Below are 23,296 nucleotides of genomic sequence, written 5' to 3' on the forward strand. Positions count from 1 at the left end.
TTTATTGCTTATTACCTGACTATTTTTCAAAGTGCACCTACAAAGTAAATTATGCAATAATTTTTTTGAGGGGACCTGAACAAATGATTGCATAATCAAGCTAATTAGGTACTGAAAGTGAAAACCTACGCCATTTCTCCCACAAAGACATTGTGTTTGAGTCTGCTTTATTGTACTAGTATAAAGTATATCAGAAATCAGAAATATTTATTGTGTCAACTGTGTAGGTACAAGAAGTATAACTAGGTACATTTAAAAGTAAACGAAAACTAAACATACCTAAATATAAAGTTATATTTAGGTATGTTTAGTTTTCGAGAAACCTAAAGAGCTAAGTATAGGTGCTCGAAATAAAATTCCTTGACACATCCAAAAGGGATGAAAATGGATTAAGTACTATTTTCGGAAATTCTATTAAAAGCGAGCCGTTTTTATAATTACTAACGTTATGCATAATAAGTATAATAACTAACAATCGTTTGGATATTGATATCTGAAATAAATTGATTGAATTGAATAATGCTATTAGGCATTTCATAATTCATAACTGACGTACCTACGACTAACAGTTCAGTATAACATAACTTTATTGCAATAGTGCATCCGAATGTGCCATGATATTTCTATAGGATATTTCGAGAGCATGATCTAAACATAATGCACTCTGAATTGCAAGCATCTTGCACGAGATAGTTGAGTGTTTACTTACTGCGTTGGTTTTCAAGATAACGTCTCTTTCACAAACAGACGTTTCTCAGTTTCCCTTTTATCATTATCAGTATTTGATTTGCTAAATGCCTTGTGACAACTTGCTATATCGTCACTATTTTGAAAAAAAAAACCGGCCAAGTGCGAGTTGTTCAACACGTTTGTTGTATGGGAGCCCCACTTAAATATTTATTTTATTCTGTTTTTAGTATTTGTTGTTATAGCGGCAACAGAAATCACGGTTCATAGAATAGAACAGAATAGAAATAATTTATTCGTTAGCACAAACATAGAAATAGAAAATTATACAAAACAGACAAACATAGAAAGAAAAAGTGCCACGAAATGGCATACACACACACACACAGCCATCCAGCCTGAGCATAATGACATACAGCCTGGAGACAGACGGACAGACAGACAGCGGAGTCTTAGTAATAGGGTCCCGTTTTTACCCTTTGGGTACGGAACCCTAAAAAACTCGTATCTGAGAATCATCAACTTTCTATGAGGAACAATAAACATCCTGTAAATTATTGTGATTGATCAAATAAGTTCATGTTACTTTCATTAAATACTTTGATAACAAGTCATTAATTTTACAAATATTTCAATAACTTACTCAAAAAAAAAATTAAAATAAGGCTTACTCAAAAAAAATATTTAAAATTTTTAAATTTAATTTTTAAAAATATTTACAATTTTTAAATATATTTTTTGAGTAAGTTATTGAAATATTTGTAAAATTAATGACTTGTTATCAAAGTATTTAATGAAAGTAACATGAACTTATTTGATCAATCACAATAATTTACAGGATGTTTATTGTTCCTCATAGAAAGTTGATGATTCTCAGATACGAGTTTTTTAGGGTTCCGTACCCAAATTTGTAAAATTAATGACTTGTTATCAAAGTATTTAATGAAAGTAACATGAACTTATTTGATCAATCACAATAATTTACAGGATGTTTATTGTTCCTCATAGAAAGTTGATGATTCTCAGATACGAGTTTTTTAGGGTTCCGTACCCAAAGGGTATGCACTATGCAGTTTTACAGTTTTGAGATTGAAGTACCATGTATGACGTACCTACTATGTTATTAGTACTTAGTTACATAGCTAGAGTACTTACGCAGCTTTTACCAATGTTACCCGAAAAGTAAAAATTATCATGCTAACATAGTTTACTCTGTCTGAGACCGCGTTAAATATATCGTGGTTTTATTTTTATCACGTGATAAAGTAAAGCTCTTTTATGACCTTAATTCTGCGAAATAAGCTCCTTATCTAATTTTGTTTCAAATTGATATCATTTGGACTCATTACTCATTGCCTAAATAAACTAAATGGTGTGTACTTTGTAGGGTTCCGTACGCAAAGGGTAAAAACGGGACCCTATTACTAAGACTCCTCTGTCCGTCTGTCTGTCTGTCCCAAGGCTGTATCTCATGAACCGTGTAACTATAGGCAGTTGAAATTTTCACACATGATGTATTTCTGTTGCCGCTATAACAAAAACCGGCCAAGTGCGAGTCGGACTCGCGTTCCAAGGGCTCCGTACATTACACAATTTAAACAATGTATTTTTTATGTGAAACGTGAGTGAAATGTCTTTAAATAATTTTTAAGAAAAAAAAACCGACTTCAATGGGGGATGCCGCTGAAAGTTTGCTTATTGTTGATGGTGCACTCTTAGATTCCAGACAATGAAATGAAAAAAAGACAGCATCTTTTGCCTAATTATGTAGAAAAGGAGGTAAAACCACCCACTTTTGCTAGTAGCATTACGTTTCTGTAAGGGTCGCAGTTCTAACCTATCCTAACCCACTTTTCTGATAGCATTTCGTTTCTGTAAGGGTCACAGTTCTGACCTAACCTACTTTTCTGATAGCAGTTCTGTTCTGTGAGAATCGCAGTTAAAAACCCACCCACCCACGTAACCCACTATTCTATATAGTAGCATTTCCGGGTCCGGGTCTGGGTCCGGATCCGAGTCCGGGTCCGTGTCCAGCTGTCCGGGACCATGTTTGGGTCAGAGTTCGGTCTGGGTCCGGGTCCGAGTCGGGGTCCGGGTTCAAGTCCGGGTCCGAGTTCGGTCCGGTTCCGGGTCCGAGTTGGGGTTTTTGGGTCCATCTCTAGACCCGGGTCCGGGTCCGAGTCCAGGTCCAAGTTTGGGTCTGGGTCCATAACGAAGAAAACAAATCGCCAAACGTGAACTATGTGTTATTGAATAGTTCCATTCTGATCATCATCAGCAGTTCCACTTCATCAAACGTCACTTATTTAAATGTAAATGCTGGATTTGTTGATGAAAATACAAAAGTCACTATATGTATGCCTTTAACATTTGAGGAGTTCCCTCGATTCCTCATGGAACCCATCATCATAACTGCGTTTTGACAAAAACGGGACCAATTTGTATGTATATACTTACAAACAAAAAAAGAATGTTCAAAATCGGTCCAGAAATGACGGAAGTATGGAGTAACAAACATTAAAAAAAAAAACATACAACCGAATTGAGAACCTCCTCCTTTTGAAATCTTGAAGTCGGTTAAAAACCCGTAGGGGTCGGATCAAAAACTAAGTAATTAAGTCCGACTCACGCTTGACTGCAATTTCTAATAGGTTTTCCTGTAATCTATAGCTAAAGATCTATTTTGTTATTTTTTTCAAAATTTTAGAACCAGTAGTTGATGAGCTCTTTCATTTGATATATAACACGATATAGTTTGAAAAATTTTGTTTTTTTAATTTTCTCATTTAAAAGTGGCCCCGATGTTTAAAATTAATTTGTTTACGTTACATGTCCGTCTTTGGGTCACAAACTTACATATGTGTACCAAATTTCAACTTAATTAGTCCAGTAGTTTCGGAGAAAATAGGCTGTGACAGACGGACAGACAGAAGCACGAGTGATCCTATAAGGGTTCCGTTTTTTCCTTTTGAGGTACGGAACCCTAAAAATACTAAAAAGTACGGAACCCTCGGTGGGCGAGTCCAACTCGCACTTGTCCGGTTTTTAATGATAATTATTGCTATAAAATATGAGTTTACTTAAATGCAAGCCCAATCGAGACATGTCAACATAAATCGGAACACAGTAACCAAATCAAGCTCATTATAGCGGTACTTTTATTTCAAAACAGTGAAGAGGTCGCGGTACCTGTTTTGATGTGCAACAACAATGACCTATGTGCTGTTGGAGTATTTATTTTATTTACGATCTTTTGTTACCGAGCCCGTGTAATAGAGGCGTCAATTTTACGGTGGCTGACGACAGGGCATTGTCCTGCCTGTGCCGTCACATCACAGCCATATACCACTGTTTGTTTTAAAACTTTACTTATCGTGCTTCTCATTGGTACTCTTGTTCATTTCACTGATGTAATTTACTGATACTGTTCATCGAGATAAAAGGTTATGAGAATGTTTTTTTAATATTGTCTTCGGTTACCGCGATAGTTACTCATGAAATAAAACTATGAAAACGGATTATATCGCGTATATTGAATTTATAATACATCCCGACGTTTCGAACTCTTTACAGCGTTCGTGGTCAACGGGTGACTGAGGAAAAATTACAAAATGCAAAAATACCCACATACTAAAATAATGAACAATCATAGACTACAAACTTTAAGGCTGGTTGTACATGCAAATCGGTTCATAAGGCTAGTTATACACTATAATTGTTTTTCAAGTAAAGATATATATATATACGCGATAAAAATAAACTATGCCGGCTCCAACCCTACACCACGGACCCGAGAAGATTTAATTCCCTCCTAAATTGTAGGAGGGTATCCCAATATGGGACCGGCAACAAACTCGGCGGGACACATCTTTTCAAAACATCAGAATGTCCAGCATCATCCAACACTACGGTCTCACAGTCTATGTCTCGCTTGCTCCTTTATCAGGTGGACTACAGGATCCCAAGCTGGTGGTAGAGAAAAGCCATCTTCCCTATTAAAGTTTGGATATTTCTTAATCTCAATGGCCTCGCGCAGCATTCTGGGTATGTAACGCTTCTCCTTGGCAAGAACCAGAGGCTTATCAAACTTGATTGAGTGATTGGCTTTATCCATGACATGCTCACAGACAGCAGACCTAGGTCGACGGTGCTTGACATCAGCTATGTGTTCCTTCACCCGAGTGGAAATGCTCCGTTTCGTCTGCCCGACATATGATAGGCCACACTCACAGTCCAGCCTGTACACTCCTGCAGTCTGTAGAGGGGTATTGCATTTTACAGGCCTCTGCCTTTTGTCAGGGGGGTCACGGACAGGATCAGCCACATCTTGAAGCGTGCTTCTATAAAAACATATTTCAAGCCAATGAAGAAGATGTCACAATTCCTGAGGCCTGTAAAATGCAATACCCCTCTACAGACTGCAGGAGTGTACAGGCTGGACTGTGAGTGTGGCCTATCATATGTCGGGCAGACGAAACGGAGCATTTCCACTCGGGTGAAGGAACACATAGCTGATGTCAAGCACCGTCGACCTAGGTCTGCTGTCTGTGAGCATGTCATGGATAAAGCCAATCACTCAATCAAGTTTGATAAGCCTCTGGTTCTTGCCAAGGAGAAGCGTTACATACCCAGAATGCTGCGCGAGGCCATTGAGATTAAGAAATATCCAAACTTTAATAGGGAAGATGGCTTTTCTCTACCACCAGCTTGGGATCCTGTAGTCCACCTGATAAAGGAGCAAGCGAGACATAGACTGTGAGACCGTAGTGTTGGATGATGCTGGACATTCTGATGTTTTGAAAAGATGTGTCCCGCCGAGTTTGTTGCCGGTCCCATATTGGGATACCCTCCTACAATTTAGGAGGGAATTAAATCTTCTCGGGTCCGTGGTGTAGGGTTGGAGCCGGCATAGTTTATTTTTATCGCGTATATATATATATCTTTACTTGAAAAACAATTATAGTGTATAACTAGCCTTACGAACCGATTTTGCATGTACAACCAGCCTTAAAGTTTGTAGTCTATGATTGTTCATTATTTTAGTATGTGGGTATTTTTGCATTTTGTAATTTTTCCTCAGTCACCCGTTGACCACGAACGCTGTAAAGAGTTCGAAACGTCGGGATGTATTATAAATTCAATATACGCGATATAATCCGTTTTCATAGTTTTATTTAATGTTTTTTTAATTTATTTTGTATTCGGTAGAGTTCTTAAAATTTTACGCGAACTTGCCCTACAATACAATTCCCATTCCACCAATGGGGAGACACTCCTCCTTTCGGGCAAATTTGGCTCCGTTAGGCTCAGCATTGCTCCGAGCAATTATTAGGGTTGGCACAACTTGACGTCCTTTTGCGTGCACGACCACAGATAAGATAATGACTTGAATTTTGACAACCCTAAATAACCGAAAGAAATATTGCCATACATTAGAAAGAGAGAGCATGATTCGACCCTGAATCGCTGTCAAACTTTCGGGTTTGTAGGAAGTGTCCTTTCTGTACGGTAGTACAATAGTTAGTACGGTAGTACAACTTATTCTGTGATTCCTCTTAGGCTAACTAGATTCGGTTGAATCGGTTGTATTCCGTTGGATTTGCGAGTTGGTAGCAAATCTTTAGTTTTTAGGGTTCCGTACCCAAAGGGTAAAAACGGGAGCCTATTAGTATTACTAAGACTCCACTGTCCGTCTGTCTGTCTGTCTGTCTGTCAGCGGGCTGTATCTCATGAACCATGATAGCTAGACAGTTGAAATTTTCACAGATGATGATGATGATGATTTTTGTTGCGGCTAAATATAACAACAAATACGCGCTATGTGGTGTTTGCATGTGACTGACACCGCTGCACATGTCGCGTCGCGCGCGAGAACGCTGCCCATTTTTTAACCAACTTCAAAAAAAGAAGGTTAAAACCACCTAACTTACCTAGCCCAATACCTACTACAACTATGGTTCACAAATTCAAAATGCAATTAAATAAGAGTCGATACGGTTCTCAACACTTCGGAATCGTTTGTTTACCGACCTAACATATGGTTTTTTTTGTTTTGTTTAAAGGTTATGCTTATAACCTTTAAACAAAACAAAAAAAACATATGCTGATGACGGCATCCTGGAGATTTCGAGGAATATTGCATTTTTAAAGTAAATCTTGCAGTTGTTCTTGGAAAGCACAATTTTGTGAAGTGAAACTGCTGAAAGAGTAAAGGGATGGCATTCTGTATTGCAAAGTCGGTTATCTTTTGTTTAAAATTAAAGCGCGTCACAGACGGAGCGATAATATACAAAAAAATATCTTATAGCAAGGCATCTTAAGATACCTTAAGATGTTATAGCTCGTTGTATTTCGATATATTTTGGTATATTTCGTCTCTCTCACAATGTAGGTGCTAGACAGAGAGCGATATATATTTTGGTATCGTTGTCGTGTGTGGTGCTTACTATAAGATGTCTTAGGGCATCTGAAGGTATCTTACGGTATATTAATATATATTATCGCTCTGTCTGTGACGGGCTTAAGTAACTATTCTTTATCCTACTAATGTAGAACTATCAAGTAAAGTAATGAATTCTTGTCAGTCTTATACACACTGGTCTCTCCCTCTCGCCCTCATCTTAGCGCTTATCCTGGTTGCCCTCAGCTACGAGATTACTTAAGAGCCCGCAAGGGCAACTTTCCGAGTTTTCTCTTTCTCCACTTCGCACGGTTAATAAATAAGTTTTTGCAAGCTTTTATTTAGTTCACTTGCCCCGATGTCTGTGTTATATACTGTCAGTAATCAAATGTTGTAAGCTAAATTTAGACCTATGCACTTCCCCTTCCCATTATTTGATTGAGCTGAAACTTCACATACTTATGCGTACAATACCTATTATGGCACATACCATTGGGCTTATCTGATGATGAAGACCGGAGGTGGCCATAGGAACCTCATTGTGTTGCATTGTGCACAACCAAATTTAGCACTGACCAGTTTCCAACTCGTCTTTGACTTTGACGGCAAATGCGAGAATACATTGTAATTTTTAACCATATTCCATTCAACACTATTCTCCTCGTTATAGTATTTTTGTGCGCCCTTGGCTCTGCCCTTCTATCCTCTGAGCTTGTGATTCGTGTTTTTTAAATCTTGGCTTGCATCAGCTATTAGTCATTGCCACATGCATTATCATATTAATGAGTGCTCTGCTAATGGATCATTATAACGGACACATTTTTATTTACTCCTTTAATGAGTCACACAGTAATTCGGTACCTATACTATATAAGCACATATAAGATATAAGCGACTCGGAATTAAAGAAATAATATTAATTAAATTACCACTCATTTGATACATTTAGGAGTAGTACTTCTGAAATACTTATAAGTATTATAACACGTTTATTTTTTAATGTTGAAAAACCGTTCTTAATAAGTTCTCTAAATGGAACGGAATGCCTGTCAAAGAAGAGGCGTATTTTCTTACTGCAAGAATGTTTTATGTTTCCAAAGGCAACATTCGATATTGTTTTTATAAATATACGATACACAAATAATCGTAAATAACGATATTTAGGTAATAATAGTACTTCTTCTTTTGGTGCCATGCCCATCTAATGGGCGTCGGCGGTCAGCATGGCATTCAACTTCCTGGTCTTTGCTAATTTCTTGAGAGTGGCTGCGTCTTTTGTAAGTACTTAATAATAGTACAATGTTTTAATATTTACAATTGTTTCTGTCTTATAGAACATGCATTTGAAAAAAACTTTCATTGAAGTGGGTTCAATAATAATAACAAAATCTATTATAGTCGAATAAAAGCTAGAAAAACACCTCTTCATAATGTCAATGTCAATGATGTCAGTGTCACAGAATTAAAAATATAAAAGTTTCGAATTCATTCGAATTCCATTCCTTACTTGTTGCTTTTCTTATTTTTTCGCAACTGTATTAAAAAACGTCGTTCGATACACGTGCGGATATGTCAGTCTTCACTCGTCCCGAGTCTTGCCACTCGCCTACGGCTCGTGGCAAGATATCTCGGTACTCGTGAAGTGATGACATACTTTCCGCACTAGCATCGAAATGTACTATAGTAGAGCAGCACTGTTCTGCTATCCTTGCAATTTATCTTTATGTTCTCATGGACTATTAGCATAAATAAACGATATGTAATTAAGTTTGACGGGTTACTGATACAATTGGTCAATTTACCAATGAATGCGGGCGTTCATGTCGACCACCTATGGCTGTCAGCGCCGGCTCTTACGGAATGTGGCGATGACTCAGTATAATGATTCAACGTGCCTCTCCAATTTCTTGTAATTTCATTCCTTATGCACTCTGGTAGACTAAATTTACCAACAAGTGAATGTTTCACTGTTTTCAACAGCACACCAGGCAAACAGCACTTTTCGTCATATCGTCGCTGCGCGTACAAAAGTCGCTATGTGATTTTTAACGATTTTTCGGTTTTAATGCCATTTTGAACCTTATTTCTATACGCATATGCTCCAAAAACAGCGTGGCGCTTATTTCAATATTTAAGGATTTATCAAATGTAGGTATGTGACGCCCATGCAATGAATGCTCTTCCTATAATCGCTAACTGGAATAAATCACATAACTACATTAGCTTATTTAAACAGCAATTACAGACGTGTGCTCGCTATGTGATGCTTGACACATAGCGATATTTTCTACAAGTTTATTTAAAAATGATTAGATGCGCTTGCTCCCGATATGTAGTTTCTCGCACATAGCGATATTTTTATACTAGTTGCAGTCGATGTTATGTTTCTAGACTGTGCGTTTTACTAGTACATAGCGGGATTTTCTTATAACAATCGAGTCTACCGTATATTAAACTATTATCTACCCTCAAGTTGTATACAGGTCCCTACTAAACATGATTATTTCATGTGAAGCGCTATTAGTGGCCTAGCTGTAAGAGCGTGCGACTTTCAATCCGGAGGTCGCGGGTTCAAACCCACGCTCGTACCAATGAGTTTTTCGGAACTTATGTACGAAATATCATTTGATATTTACCAGTCGCTTTTCGGTGAAGGAAAACATAGTGAGGAAACCGGACTAATCCCAATAAGGCCTAGTTTCCCCTCTGGGTTGGAAGGTCAGATGGCAGTCGCTTTCGTTAAAACTAGGGATTAGTTCTGTTGTCAAGCAGACCCCAGGGTCCCATGAACCGCGGCAAAATGCCTGGATAACGCGAGGAAGAAGAGTTGACCTTAATATTTTTTGCCTATATTTTCAAAAGCCCGACTTTTAATTGATTGCAGGTTTATTTCGGAAATTATTTAATACTCAACTTTTTGAAATTCCTTAATAACCTTTTTTTTTGTTGACAAAGGCCCTCCGGCTTGGGGAGGAATTTGGATATGTGGGACTCCCTCCTGCAACCATCCTCTCCTAGTAAGAGGAGAAAAGGAGATATACCCACTAAAAGCCACTCCGGCGCTCACCCTTCTGGCCGTTTTCAAGGAGGTGCGGGGTGCCTGAGATTCTACTCCTTCCAACGGCCCTGGCTTATCTTACTCCGGAGTACCCACACCGCTGGAAAGGAGAGCCATTGACGCTTGACCCACTGCCAATCGTGTAGCGCCGTGTAGTGCGGACCCCCACAGCCCGCTGGCCCTGCTAGGGGTTTAGGCGGACAGAAAATTGTGCCCATTTTCTTCACCGCCGTCTGCGCCGGTTCGGGTGCGCGTCTTCAGCTCCTACTCTTACGCTCCGTTTCCGCGGCCTCCTTCCTTGAAATGACGGTGTAGCAGAAGAAGGCAACTGCGTTCCATTTCCTTTCGCTGCCCAACATAGTCATTAATACGTTGCGCAGCGAAACGTTCCCTAATCCAAGAGCCGCCGTCATGGTGCGACACTCTACGGCCCAACGATTGCATTCTTGACTGCAGTGTGCCTCTATGGTATTAGATCCATAGCGAAAGTCCTCCAGGTCGTCCTTCTAGCTTTGCTGCATCCGTTCGTGCCCTTGTTGACGCGTCCTCGGCAGTTCATCGGGTGCAGGGAATTCATTTAGGGCCCTGCACCTGACCCTCTCCCTGTGCGCATCGGCGAGTACCAGAGCCTCTAATTATCACCCATTTTTTGACAACTTGAATCATGAAAACGACCTAACTTCACTGTGATTACTTACTTAATAAAGCAATGCAGGAGAAAACCAATGACAGTCCATTATAAGACTGTCATCTGATATTTGACTGTTGAATAAGTATATAAGGGGAAGTTTCAAAGTAGCACCGGTAACGGAGAAGATGAGGAGTAGTATATAGGTTCGCGCCGTGATATGGGCATGTAATGAGGAAAGATGAATGTCACATAGGCAAAACAATGTTAGGGATAAATGCTGATGGACGGAGAGCGGATGGTAGACCCAAAAAACGATGGATGGATTGTGTGAAAGAGGATATGAGAAAGAAAGGAGTGAGTGCTGAGGTGACCAAAGATAGAGGAGAATGGAAGAGAAAAACTTGTTGTGCCGACCCCACATAACGTGGGATAAGGGCAGGAAGAAGAGAGTCCTTAAAGAGATGAGACTTTTTACATTTCAAGATTTTAAAGGCAACATTTTGATTACAAAACTAGAAAAAATAGTTTTTTATCGTTTTTCTCCTTGCTTCGTATATATGTATATTATTTGATTACTTATTGGGCTGGCAAATAATTATCAAACCAATTTAAATGAGTTACCTAGGTAAACATATTTAGTTCAAAGATATTGACTGAAACAAATTGATCATAAAGTAATAGTTATAATAAAAAAGTTCGTAGATTATTAATTCACGATTAAAATTCAATTATATTGACTTACATAGCATTTTCTTCTGTTTTATTGAACGCTCACATCATATTATTAAATAGCCATGTGACGATAAAGAACAAAAAATGTATAGGGTCCTTAACAATTAAATCTAACCATGTAATGGTAAGACACTTAGAGGTTATTTATGAGCCAAACAAAACTCGCTATGTGACATATTTATGAAAAAGTTTTTTTTTTCATATTATTAAAACTTAAATATTTTTCATGTAATTCCTTAATGTATGTTAAAGTGCAAATACTTTTGTCACAAAAATATTGATTCATTTATGTCCAATAATTATCGAAATAAACAGTTTTTTGTGTCTCCTGTAAAGTAGGTTAAAAACACATGGCGACTTTTGTACGCGCAGCGACTATATACTACAATGTTCTTTTGTTTTTTTTTTATTGTGTCGTATCACAACGCTATCGTAATTCGTAAGTAGTGTTTGTGTTTTCATCTCGCTGATCCAAATCTATGCCATTACAACGAAACTAAACGAAGGCCGTTGTTACAATTGGGTTGGGAGGAACATGTTCCATTTCGAACCAATATTAGACTTGAGTTTTGCACCTGCGTCCGTCCCGTTCTCTCGCACGCGCTCAATCCAGATGTTGGACCCAGCGACGGATGCGCACGTGGTACCCGAACATGCGAATATGTTACTTCGTTGTAATTGTAACACTTGTAACCAATTTATTCATCCTACGACACCATTCACTTGTAACCTACTAAACTTCTGTTTCAGCAAACACCATGCGTAATGAACAGGGACAGAAATAGAAGTGCTCTATCATGGCTCTATATGAGCGGCTTTTGACATGTACAGATATGTTTTTTCCTGTGTGGATATGTTGAATTAAAGATTAAAACCAGAGTTAAGATGAGATCACCGTCATCGCCAGTTCTTGACAATACATATAGTACGGGCGGAGACCGTATGATCTACTACGTCATCTGATACAAGGATAAGTCCCATGACACACGTTCATAAAAGTGATGCTTAGTTTGGAAATTAAAAAAAAAAAATAGAATTGGCCGAAAGCACGAAAAAAAATACCACTTCCGGTTACAGAAAAGGTGAAATTTACGTTATCTGATACAAAGATGAGACTGGTGGCAACAGAAAGGAATTTATATGTATAGCTTCAGAAACCACTCGTCTGCCAGTTCCTGTATGGCCGGAAGTGCGCCTGCCGGGCACTTTAAAGGTACCGAAAAGAGTGGAATTTACGTCATCTGATACAAAGATTAGGCTGGTGGCAACAGATAGGAATTTATATGTAGCTTCAGAAAACACTCGTCTGCCAGCTCCCAAATGGCCGAAAGTACGTCTGCCGGGCACTAAAGGTACGAAAAAAAGTGGAATTTACGTCATGTGATACAAAGATGAGACTTGTGCATGTGGCAACATATAGCAATCCTTTATGAAGGAACTGATTGCTTAAATTGGGGATACCTTTAAATGCCCGGCAGATGCACTTTCGGCCATTTGGGAGCTGGCAGACGAGTGTTTTCCGAATCTACATATAAATTGCTATATGTTGCCACCAGTCTCATCTTTGTATCAGATGACGTAAATTCCACTCTTTTTGGTACCTTTAAAGTGCCCGGCAGACGCACTTTCGGCCATTCAGGAACTGCCAGACGAGTGGTTTCTGAAGCTACATATAAATTTCTACCTGATGCAACCAGTCTCATCTTTGTATCAGATGACGTAAGTTTTCCTTTTTTTTGTATTTTTCGGCCAATTCTATTCTTTTTTTAATTCAAACTTATCATCACTTTTATGAACGTGTACCATGGGGCTTATCCTTGTATCTGTATCAGATGACGTAGTAGATCATACGGTCACCGCCCGTACTAATAGGACCGGTCGTGCGGGGCGCGACGGGCGGGGCAGGCCGGGACGGGTGCGCCGCTCCACTCTGCAGGGTTTGTGCGATTCACACCACACCGTACGCGACCCACTCAGTACGACAGTTGTCCGCTGCCTGCGCGGCGCGCGCGCCTCATCCCGTTTCCGACTTGACAACATTCCTTAACTTATAATATATCTAGTCAAAATGGAGTTTAGTGTTTTCTGTGATACTAACTGGAAGCGTTTGTGCCATAAACGAAAAAGTGGATTAACCCTGTAACGACACGCTACGGTTCAAAGAACAATGCTGTGGGAAAAAATAACGTTCAGCTGGCATCGGCAGTCGTTCCCAGCTACCTACCGAACGTCTCTCCCCCCGCGGGCCGGGTGCCGGGTTCAATGCGCCTCTCTGCGTTTATTCATCGCTTGTGGGAAAAGTTGACCCCCGTTTGAAAAAATATTGTTAACGAATTCACACGATTCGTGTTCTATTGATGCGCGTCTAAGATGAATGGGTCATCAGCTCGAGTGTGCCTGGATCATTATGAGATCACTTCCTAGACACCTGCAACTAAGTACTTCTATCCTAAAGTGATAATTTAATTTCTGTTTACTTGCAGAGGTGTCTTTAGCAATGAACTAAGTCCAATAATTTTTTATACGCAAGCCGTCAAGGTTGCACCATTCCTCAGTTCGAGTTGTTTGTTTTGAGCTTTGCTGTGTTTGTCGAGTTTAGAGTTCCTCGAAATTGTTATCTTGTGCCACGGATTGCGTACCTGTACCTATATCAGAATCAGTAGTGATTTACTTCATTATTAGATAACTTGTTTTTGGTGAACACGGAGATGAAACGTGTCGGATTTGCCGTTAAAATTTAAATTGAATTAACTAGATTCTGGAGGCCATGGATATAGTGCGACGCGTGAACGGTGCAAAAACTTCGCATATAGGTAGTGCCGCTAAGTGAATTAGTGGATATGTGCTAGTGCTGTGTAGTGTCTAGTGTACCTATTTGGATTTTGTTGCATTGTCTTCAAGATGGGGAACCAAGGCTCGTCAGCTCACGAGCCTTTCGACCGAGCTCAAACGCAGAACGCCACTGACTTGAAAATGGTTAGAACTCATTTGATTACCTACCTACCTATTTCCAATTCAATACGCGTGACTCATTGGTTAACTATGGTCATCGTTTTATTGTTCACTGTACCTGTACTGGTATCTACTGTCTGCCAAATCTGCATATTGTGCGTGACCATTGCTTGACGTAGGTAGGAATGTACCTATTTATTTATATGGCAACATGTCTCAATTACCTATAGGGTTACCCTATTACGTACTTATGTAGTTTTAATACCCCCAAGGACTACCTTGGTGCCAGTGTACCTTCAAAATAAATATCATATCACTGTCTAGCGATTTATTTATTGTTAATCTTAGAATAAATTTAAGTGGAAAAATTACTGCCTTGGGTGAGACTTGAACTCACGGCATCTGCATCGATACTCCAGGCGCCTGCCAACTGAACCACCAAGACCTCATCCATACCCAGCGAATCTTTCCCCCATATAGGTCTAGGGGACCCTAGCGACATTTACCGTAAGAGCGTTACCCTGCTTAAACGGCTACCGGAGTTCCAAATCATATTGGAAATTCGCCAGTTACGATGTGCTACCCAAACTAAATTATTTTTTTAACAAGCAGAAACGTCTGCGAAGTTGCGAACGAAGTTATTAAGCTTAGAATAAATTTAAAAGTGGAAAAATAGAAGTGGAAGGGTAACGCTCTTACGGTAGATGTCGCTAGGGTCCCCTAGATCGATATGGTGGAAGATTCGCTGGCTATGGATGAGGTTTTGGTGGCTCAGTTGGCAGAGCGCTGGAGTATTGATCCAGAGGCCGTGAGTTCAAGGCTCACCCGTGACCCAAGGCAGTGATTTTTTCACTTTTAAATTAATTCTAAGCTTATTAAGCATCATTCGCAGACGTTTCTGCTTGTTAATTTTTTTATTTTTTTATTGTTGTATGGATATTATGTGATGTCATTGGCATCGGTACCCAAGTCCCTAATTCTACTGATCATAAAAAAATATAGTCTCATAAAAGTAATGAGTTTCCGTCCATAAATTCTCGATGTAGATTTTGATACCTACATATCTATCTGTTATTCTGCCTGTTTATGATAACTGTTTGATAGACATCGTTTGACAATGCTATCACTTTCTCGGCTGATTTGAGCATACAAATTGATATCAATTTGACATCAGTCTCCCATTCATCTCGCCTCAGCGCCTCACCAAACATTGTTTTTTCATTTATGCCAAATAGGTACATGAAATTTCGAATGGATATAAAACACAACTTAAATATTAGCGCGAGCCAGATTTGCTACGAGGCCTGTTTGTGATAACATATTTTGTGAACTTCTGCCATTAAATTTCCAATACCTGAACCTTGTCGGTTCCAAAATCCATATAATTATCGAACCTGCTCACAAAATGTCATAAGAATCGGTTGAATATTGCGACATGTAATGCTTAAGGGCCAAGTAACGGAATGATGCATACCTAATAGCTGTAGGGGATTAGGTAATGCGTTTCAAAAGTTAAACAGCCGAAATTAAATGCGGAGCGTGCTAGTAACACCGACCTAATTACTAGAACCAAAGATAGATATAACTCCGTAATAGATGGATACTGTCTAAGGAAAAAACGTGCCTCGAAAATCACGAAAATTTGATTCTCGATCAGATGGCGCCACTAGTTTTGGCCTACTCTCGTATAGAGGGCGTTGACGGTTTCGTTTGTTATTTATAATTTTATCGCATATCAGTGAAAGAACATGGGTCAAAATCATATAAAAATAATTAATGCAAATAAAAAAATCATTTATCCATATTTAAATACATTTTATCGTATTTTTATAAATCTTCATTTTTAGTTTTAAAGTGTGTCGACAGATGGCAGTGAATTTACTGGGGTTACAAAATTTACTATGACAGTACCGCTCTAGTATAAGTTACTCTATGCTAAAACCTATATACGCGTATGCTGTTCTGAATTGATGTGACACGTGTGTGTGAAGTGGGTAAACAGTCTATTATTTGCTGCGAAAGTAGAAAACGAAGCTCATGCATTTTACTGCGGAACTAATAAGGACGAAAATTCAACGACGAATGTCGCATTTACGCACCCTTGACCAAAATATTTGTTCCCATGGTACACGCGGTCGCTGTTAGCTAGTTCTTACTGTGTTTCATTACCTACCCACTTTAGGGCTGCCATCTGTGGAACCGCTGCTAGGATCTAATCCTTTAAACTGTCTAACTATACTGCCACGTGCTTTGCCATGTTTTGCCATCTGCCGCTGCCCGCTGTTACCGTAAGACGCGTCTATAAATAGTAATTTTCAGTTTTTGGTTTAATCAAAGATATATGTAACTCCGTATAAGATAAGAAAGTCTAAGGAAAAAATGTGCCTCGGAAAATGTAGAAAAAAATTAGCTCGAATAGATGGCGCCATACCTTTGGCGTATACTAGTGTATAGATATTTTAACATATACTTATCAGTGAAAGAACATGGGTCAAAGTCATATGCCGTTCTAAAAATAATAGAAAATAATAAATGAAATAAAAATCATTTATCCATAAATATAGTTTAAAATATACATTTATTTGATATTTTTGTACATTTTCATTTTTAGTTATAATCCTGTGTCGATGGATGGCAGTAAGTTTAGTTCTTTAGTTAGTTCGGTACGGAGGGAAACATGTCGAGCGTTTATCGACTTAAAATACGTGAGTGACACGTTATTAATATATTTAATTGTTAAATTTAATTTACTGTGACTACAAACGAGTAAAACTAAAATAAACTTAATTATCTTCCTCGCGTTGTCCCGGCTTTCTGGCCATGGCTCATGGGAACCAGGGAACGGACAACCCTTTCCGCGATAAAACCCTTTCAATGGGCGACACTTAAACACGGCTAACACATTGAAAGACTTTCCCTTTTGAACTGCAAGCCCATTCATACCCTTACCTTTGACTAACCCTTACCGAAAAGCTAACCAAAAATAAGGCTAGCTCTTAATAAGGGTTACCCTTATCTTTAAGCGCTTTTTATAAAGGTTTCCCTTTGCGTGAAAGAGACAGGATTGGCATATATCTACGGTAGTGTATGAAAAGGAAAGAAAATACGTGCCTAGTCAAAGAACGCCGCCGTCACCGCCGACGATCGCTCGGATTCGAAGTAATGTGTGCTTTATGAACAAGGTAGACGACTTAAATTAGCACGCTTATATGCTAAAAGGGAAGCCCTTTATAAGGCTAACCCTTATAAGCAATATGCAAGGTGTTGGTGAGCGGATGATAAGGGTTTTGTAAGGGTATTTGGGCTACCTATTACTCAAATGTGGTAGCTTTATATAAGGGTTTTTAAAACCAAAACAAAGGGTTTCGTCTGGCAAAGGGTATGGTGAGTTAAGCCTTATGCAATACCCTTATAAAACCCCGATAAGGGATAGCGGGCCGGTCCCTGATGGGAACCTGGGGTCCGCTTGACAACTAATCCCGAGAATGGGGTTGGCCGGTCGAAATAATTAGCAGATGGCGCCTGCATAGCTTGCCCTGTCAATCCCTAGAATTGTGTCAAATTTTTGTTTTTTTTAATACCCTGGATGCCAGGCCCTTTAAGCCAAATCTCATAGAAAAAGGGGCAAGCTATGATGGCGCCATCTCTGCAAACCTTTGACAGTTGCCATCCCCATTGGCACTAGTTTTTACGAAAGCGACTGCCATCTGACCTTCCAACCCAGAGGGTAAACTAGGCCCTATTGGGATTAGTCCGGTTTCCTCACGATGTTTTCCTTCACCGAAAAGCGACTGGTAAATATCAAATGATATTTCGTACATAAGTTCCGAAAAACTCATTGGTACGAGCCGGGGTTTGAACCCACGACCTCCGGATTGAAAGTCGCACGCTCTACCGCCAGGCTACCAGCGCTACCTATTACCCCAACACAAGCATTTATTGAGCTTACTGTGGCTTAATAGGTCGGCTTGTATATACATACACATAGATATAAGATTGACCCAATAATGTTTATTAATTTGTTAATATGTTATATTACCTACGTACTTAAGTTAGGTAAGTATCATAACTTTCTGCTAGATAACATAAAACACACCAGTCACACCGACTGAATATGATACAAGACGTGTCATACGTATTTCACATTCATTAGAACCAGGGACCGGACAACCCTTTCCGCGATAAAACCCTTTCAATGGGCGACACTTAAACACGGCTAACACATTGAAAGACTTTCCCTTTTGAACTGCAAGCCCATTCATACCCTTACCTTTGACTAACCCTTACCGAAAAGCTAACCAAAAATAAGGCTAGCTCTTAATAAGGGTTACCCTTATCTTTAAGCGCTTTTTATAAAGGTTTCCCTTTGCGTGAAAGAGACAGGATTAGTATATATCTACGGTAGTGTATGAAAAGGAAAGAAAATACGTGCCTAGTCAAAGAACGCCGCCGTCGCCGCCGACGATCGCTCGGATTCGAAGTAATGTGTGCTTTATGAACAAGGTAGACGACTTAAATTAGCACGCTTATATGCTAAAAGGGAAGCCCTTTATAAGGCTAACCCTTATAAGCAATATGCAAGGTGTTGGTGAGCGGATGATAAGGGTTTTGTAAGGGTATTTGGGCTACCGATTACTCAAATGTGGTAGCTTTATATAAGGGTTTTTAAAACCAAAACAAAGGGTTTCGTCTGGCAAAGGGTATGGTGAGTTAAGCCTTATGCAATACCCTTATAAAACCCCGATAAGGGATAGCGGGCCGGTCCCTGATTAGAACCATTGTCAAAATACACACACACATAATATGTACGTACCTACGTATTTATCGCGATAATGGCTCTACTTACAACCATTACAATAATTATAAGGGTTAAACAGAGATTTGGGTTCCAATTTGTCTATTTTCTTCTCGAAAATTAGTAAAATTACAGGACAAGGGAAAGTGTAAATTATTTTATTATTTTAACCACTACCTACTACTGTGTTAGATTTACTATGAGCAGCTCTTATTAATACAGTGTAAATTTCATTCGATAGCGTGGCGTGCGTTCGCGTTATTTTGAAGCGCGCCAAGCGGGACGTTTTGAAAACTCAAAATCCCATACAAAATGACACTTTACGCAAACGCGTACGTCACATTATGCTATCGAATGAAATTTACACTAGGGGTGTAGGGGTACTCGTCGGACACTATTACCCTTTCATTTTAGTATTTGGGATATAACACAAAAAAAACCGGACAAGTGCGAGTCGGACTCGCGCACCGAGGGTTCCGTACTTTTTAGTATTTGTTGTTATAGCGGCAACAGAAATACATCATCTGTGAAAATTTCAACTGTCTATCACGTATCACGGTTCATGAGATACAGCCTGGTGACAGACAGACGGACAGCGGAGTGTTAGTAATAGGGTCCCGTTTTTACCCTTTGGGTATGGAACCCCAAAAATGTATAAAGAGAGTGGGCGGTTTATGCCGATGTTCAACCAGGCCGCACATTGTGATATACAATCACAAAGAAACATTTGGCTTTGAAACAGTTAGTAGGTTGGCAAATAGGTTACTTTCCGTTCATATCTTGGATATGGGTAAATATGGTATCAATGCATTTACTTAGTATGATACCCTGAACAAAAATATGTGAGATGACAAGCGCAAAAATGGTGGGGGTAGGAACTGTGACGTCATAAAGTCGGCAGTACAGATCCCTTTACGTAATAACGCTGCACTGAAATTGCCACAAAATTTACCATGTCTTTAATGTAATAAAAAAGGTTACCTAATATTTTTTGTATTAAATATAGCTCTTTTTTCGTTCGTTCTACACAAGCCCATCCTTGCTTTTAATTTTTAATTTTAATTTCTGGTTTTGGTATGGATTTAATTTTCGATAACTTTTTCCTCCGTGGTAAAGTGGTAAACACCACGGCTTCCCACCACATTAATAGTGTAAAACCGAAAATAGATCATGGTCCATCCATAGTGTTGTGTATAATGTGGACAATAATCTACTTATTTTCGGTTATTATAGCTGTATCTATAATATTGATATTTTTATTCAACTGAAACATTACAGAACAAATAAATACAAATGTTGTACCAAAATTTAAAAACAACGTAACTAAATTATAGTATCCTAAATTAATAATAATAAAACACACCTAAACCTCAACTAAAATAAAATTCACCCCTCGGCAAGGTGCCGTAGATGCTGACAGCATTACCCCCCATACGCATTAGCATTAATTACGGTCCCCACTGTCCCCAGTCACATCCACCAGCCTCTTTGATAAGGCTCAGAAAATTTTCAGGGCACCGGGACCCCACGGGCCGAGTGTTTCCATACCAAACGGGGTAAAACTATATTCTTGGCCGATAAGCTGTAGTTAGCCCTTTTTCTTCGCTCAGTCGAATCCGCAGCCGCACCCGGTTAGACGGAAGTGCCATGAAGATGGGACGGGGCCAGTGTATCCACGCATGTAGCGTCCCACACCAACACCCGCCCCATCTCCCACGGAATCAATGACATTCCGTTCTATATTTATATTTATGATTCGGATAATCATTAGTAGGTACTTAGCTGAAGCTATAGGCCACGTGAAACCTTATCGGTTGGCCTGAAAATTGTAGGTCACAGTGAAAACGAATTGATAACATTAATTACACTGCAACGCGCTTGTCACTTATCTTTGGGTATCTTTGCTCGTGGAATATTCAGTCATTAATTCGCATTTCACTACCCTACTACCTACCTACATGAACTGACGCATCTTTTTTATCTATTAAATATCTAAAAAAAGATTTAAAAAAAATATAACTTGACAGTTTTTCTAATTTACAGAACTTTTAATACTTACAAGTTACAATTTTTGAGAATGAATTATTTAATGACGAAAGACTCAAATTTTATATTTTGAGTGGTTAATCCTCATACTATGTGAATGTTTACAAATGTTTGTGGTAAAGCGCATGTTTCATTTCTAAACTTGCATGTGGTCGTAGGGTAACGGTGCTGTGTCAACTTCCCTTCAAGGTTTGTTGTCGACGTATTTTTTTATATAGTTTTCCTTAATGTGAAAACAGTACATATTTATAAAATAGGTAATTAGGTATCCATATATTTTTAGTAGAGTAGGGTATGAATCACTGTTTACCAAGCAGCAACTCATTTGCGGAAACCAAAGAAGAAATAATAGGTTTTATATTGATGCACGTGTTAATTCGGAACAGGAATTAGGTTTAACATAACATACCTATACGCTTGTTATTTGGAAACTAATATGGTAAAATTCCCCAAATAAGGTTGCTGGTTTAGACACATGTATACAATTCTTACCTCTATAATGATATTGTTTATCAGTTGTTGAAATGTCCTGCGGTTTTTAGAAATAGGTACTGCGTATTTACAACTCAAATTTATAAATGCATGTAGTTCTGATACTTCTGATGTCAATCTAGTCTAGACGGACAGTGATAATGATAAACTGTTGTACTTAACAAGTGCTTTAGTGTCGGATTTTGCTACGGTTATGTGACACGACGCGAAATTTAACGCGTAATGTTTATTACCAGGCAGAGTAGGGCCGTTTAGTGTTTGGTTCGAAATAAAACTATTCTTGTAGTGTTATATCGTGTGTGTGTGTTAGTTTCGGTGTTTTTGAAATAAGGATTTTTTATCTGTCTCAAAATTATATTTATAAATCATAAAGTAAAAAAAGTACCGCCCCATCTTGTCCCACCGTGGGGTAAAAGCTTGGTAAAATTCATAAGAAGGGAAGGTGAGATAAGGTCTCCCTAAAAAACTTATACAAAGTACTGAGGTATACAGATGCTTTGTTGCAGTTTACGATAGCGAGAAGAGGGGATCAAACTTTCATCTAGCGGTATCAGTTTCATTGATTGATGAACTATTTACGTAAGATCCCTTTTGCTTCTTAGGTTCTTTTTTTGTAGTAGTTCTAGATTATATATAGATTTTAATAAATCTCAATTCTATATGATATGGCGGTACGCGTCATGCCCATGTTACCCAGTACAATCTTGGTGTTATTAGGATACTACAATAGTAGATTGTTAACCTAGGGATGAAATGCACCCATAAACCCATATCTGTCGATGTAGTTTGGCGCTCGAACGCAGTGAGAGTGCCAATTAGTCCGAAACTGAAATGGAGCCTTTCACCCGAGTTAAACACTCTACTTTTCATTTCTAATACGAGGAAAGTAAAATCCATGTGCATTTAAAAAAACACGACTAAGTATAAACTTCAATAGTATTTTTTGAGGGTACTGTTATGATTTTTGAATAATATTACAATCTTTGGTCACAATTATTAAGTCTAGCAACACAAATGCCAAAACTGACAGTCCGGTTCCAACTAACTAATTACGGGCGAGTATAAAAACGCCAATCCGACTTGTTTCCGGTCCGGTTCTAGGCGCCATGTTGGTTGCAAAAGGCGGGTAGGATGGTGACAACGCTTGATGAGTGCTGGCGTATTGTTAAGACTGAATGCTTTGAATATAGCCATATTTAATAAAATCAGTTACAACGAAGATTGACTTTGAATTTACAAAATCACATTCTTTCAAATAACAATTTAGACAAAGTATCTTTATTTATTGAATGGGGATGGGGAGTTCATTTTCATAATGGAAATTGTACAACAAATCTATTAAAAACCAAATTATAATTGCTTATCGTAAAAAATAAGAAGAAAAAACCGTACTGGGAAAGCAAAATGCTCTAGTGCATCATAACCGTATCATTTCCTGCACACTTTTTAGAACAACAACGACCCACTTTCAGAGCATGAGAAATGAAATAGTAAATTGTTAAC

At 38.8% G+C, this 23,296-nt stretch overlaps 1 protein-coding gene across 3 annotated transcripts in view; it reads left to right on the plus strand.

The window, feature by feature from the left end:
- Window positions 1–23,296, plus strand: part of LOC134742028 (protein numb) — a 55,500-nt gene that overhangs the window by 18,150 nt on the left and 14,054 nt on the right. The window contains exon 1 of one of the 3 annotated variants that reach the window (XM_063674953.1): window positions 13,389–14,484. The exons of the other annotated variants lie outside the window; for them this stretch is intronic. Coding sequence (XP_063531023.1) covers window positions 14,410–14,484 — 75 coding nt within the window. The 5' untranslated portion in view covers window positions 13,389–14,409. Of the gene's footprint in view, window positions 1–13,388; window positions 14,485–23,296 lie in introns of those variants that run through there. 3 annotated transcript variants of the gene reach the window in all.

This window comes from Cydia strobilella, chromosome 1 (assembly GCF_947568885.1).
Source record: "Cydia strobilella chromosome 1, ilCydStro3.1, whole genome shotgun sequence".
Classification (NCBI taxonomy): domain Eukaryota; kingdom Metazoa; phylum Arthropoda; class Insecta; order Lepidoptera; family Tortricidae; genus Cydia; species Cydia strobilella.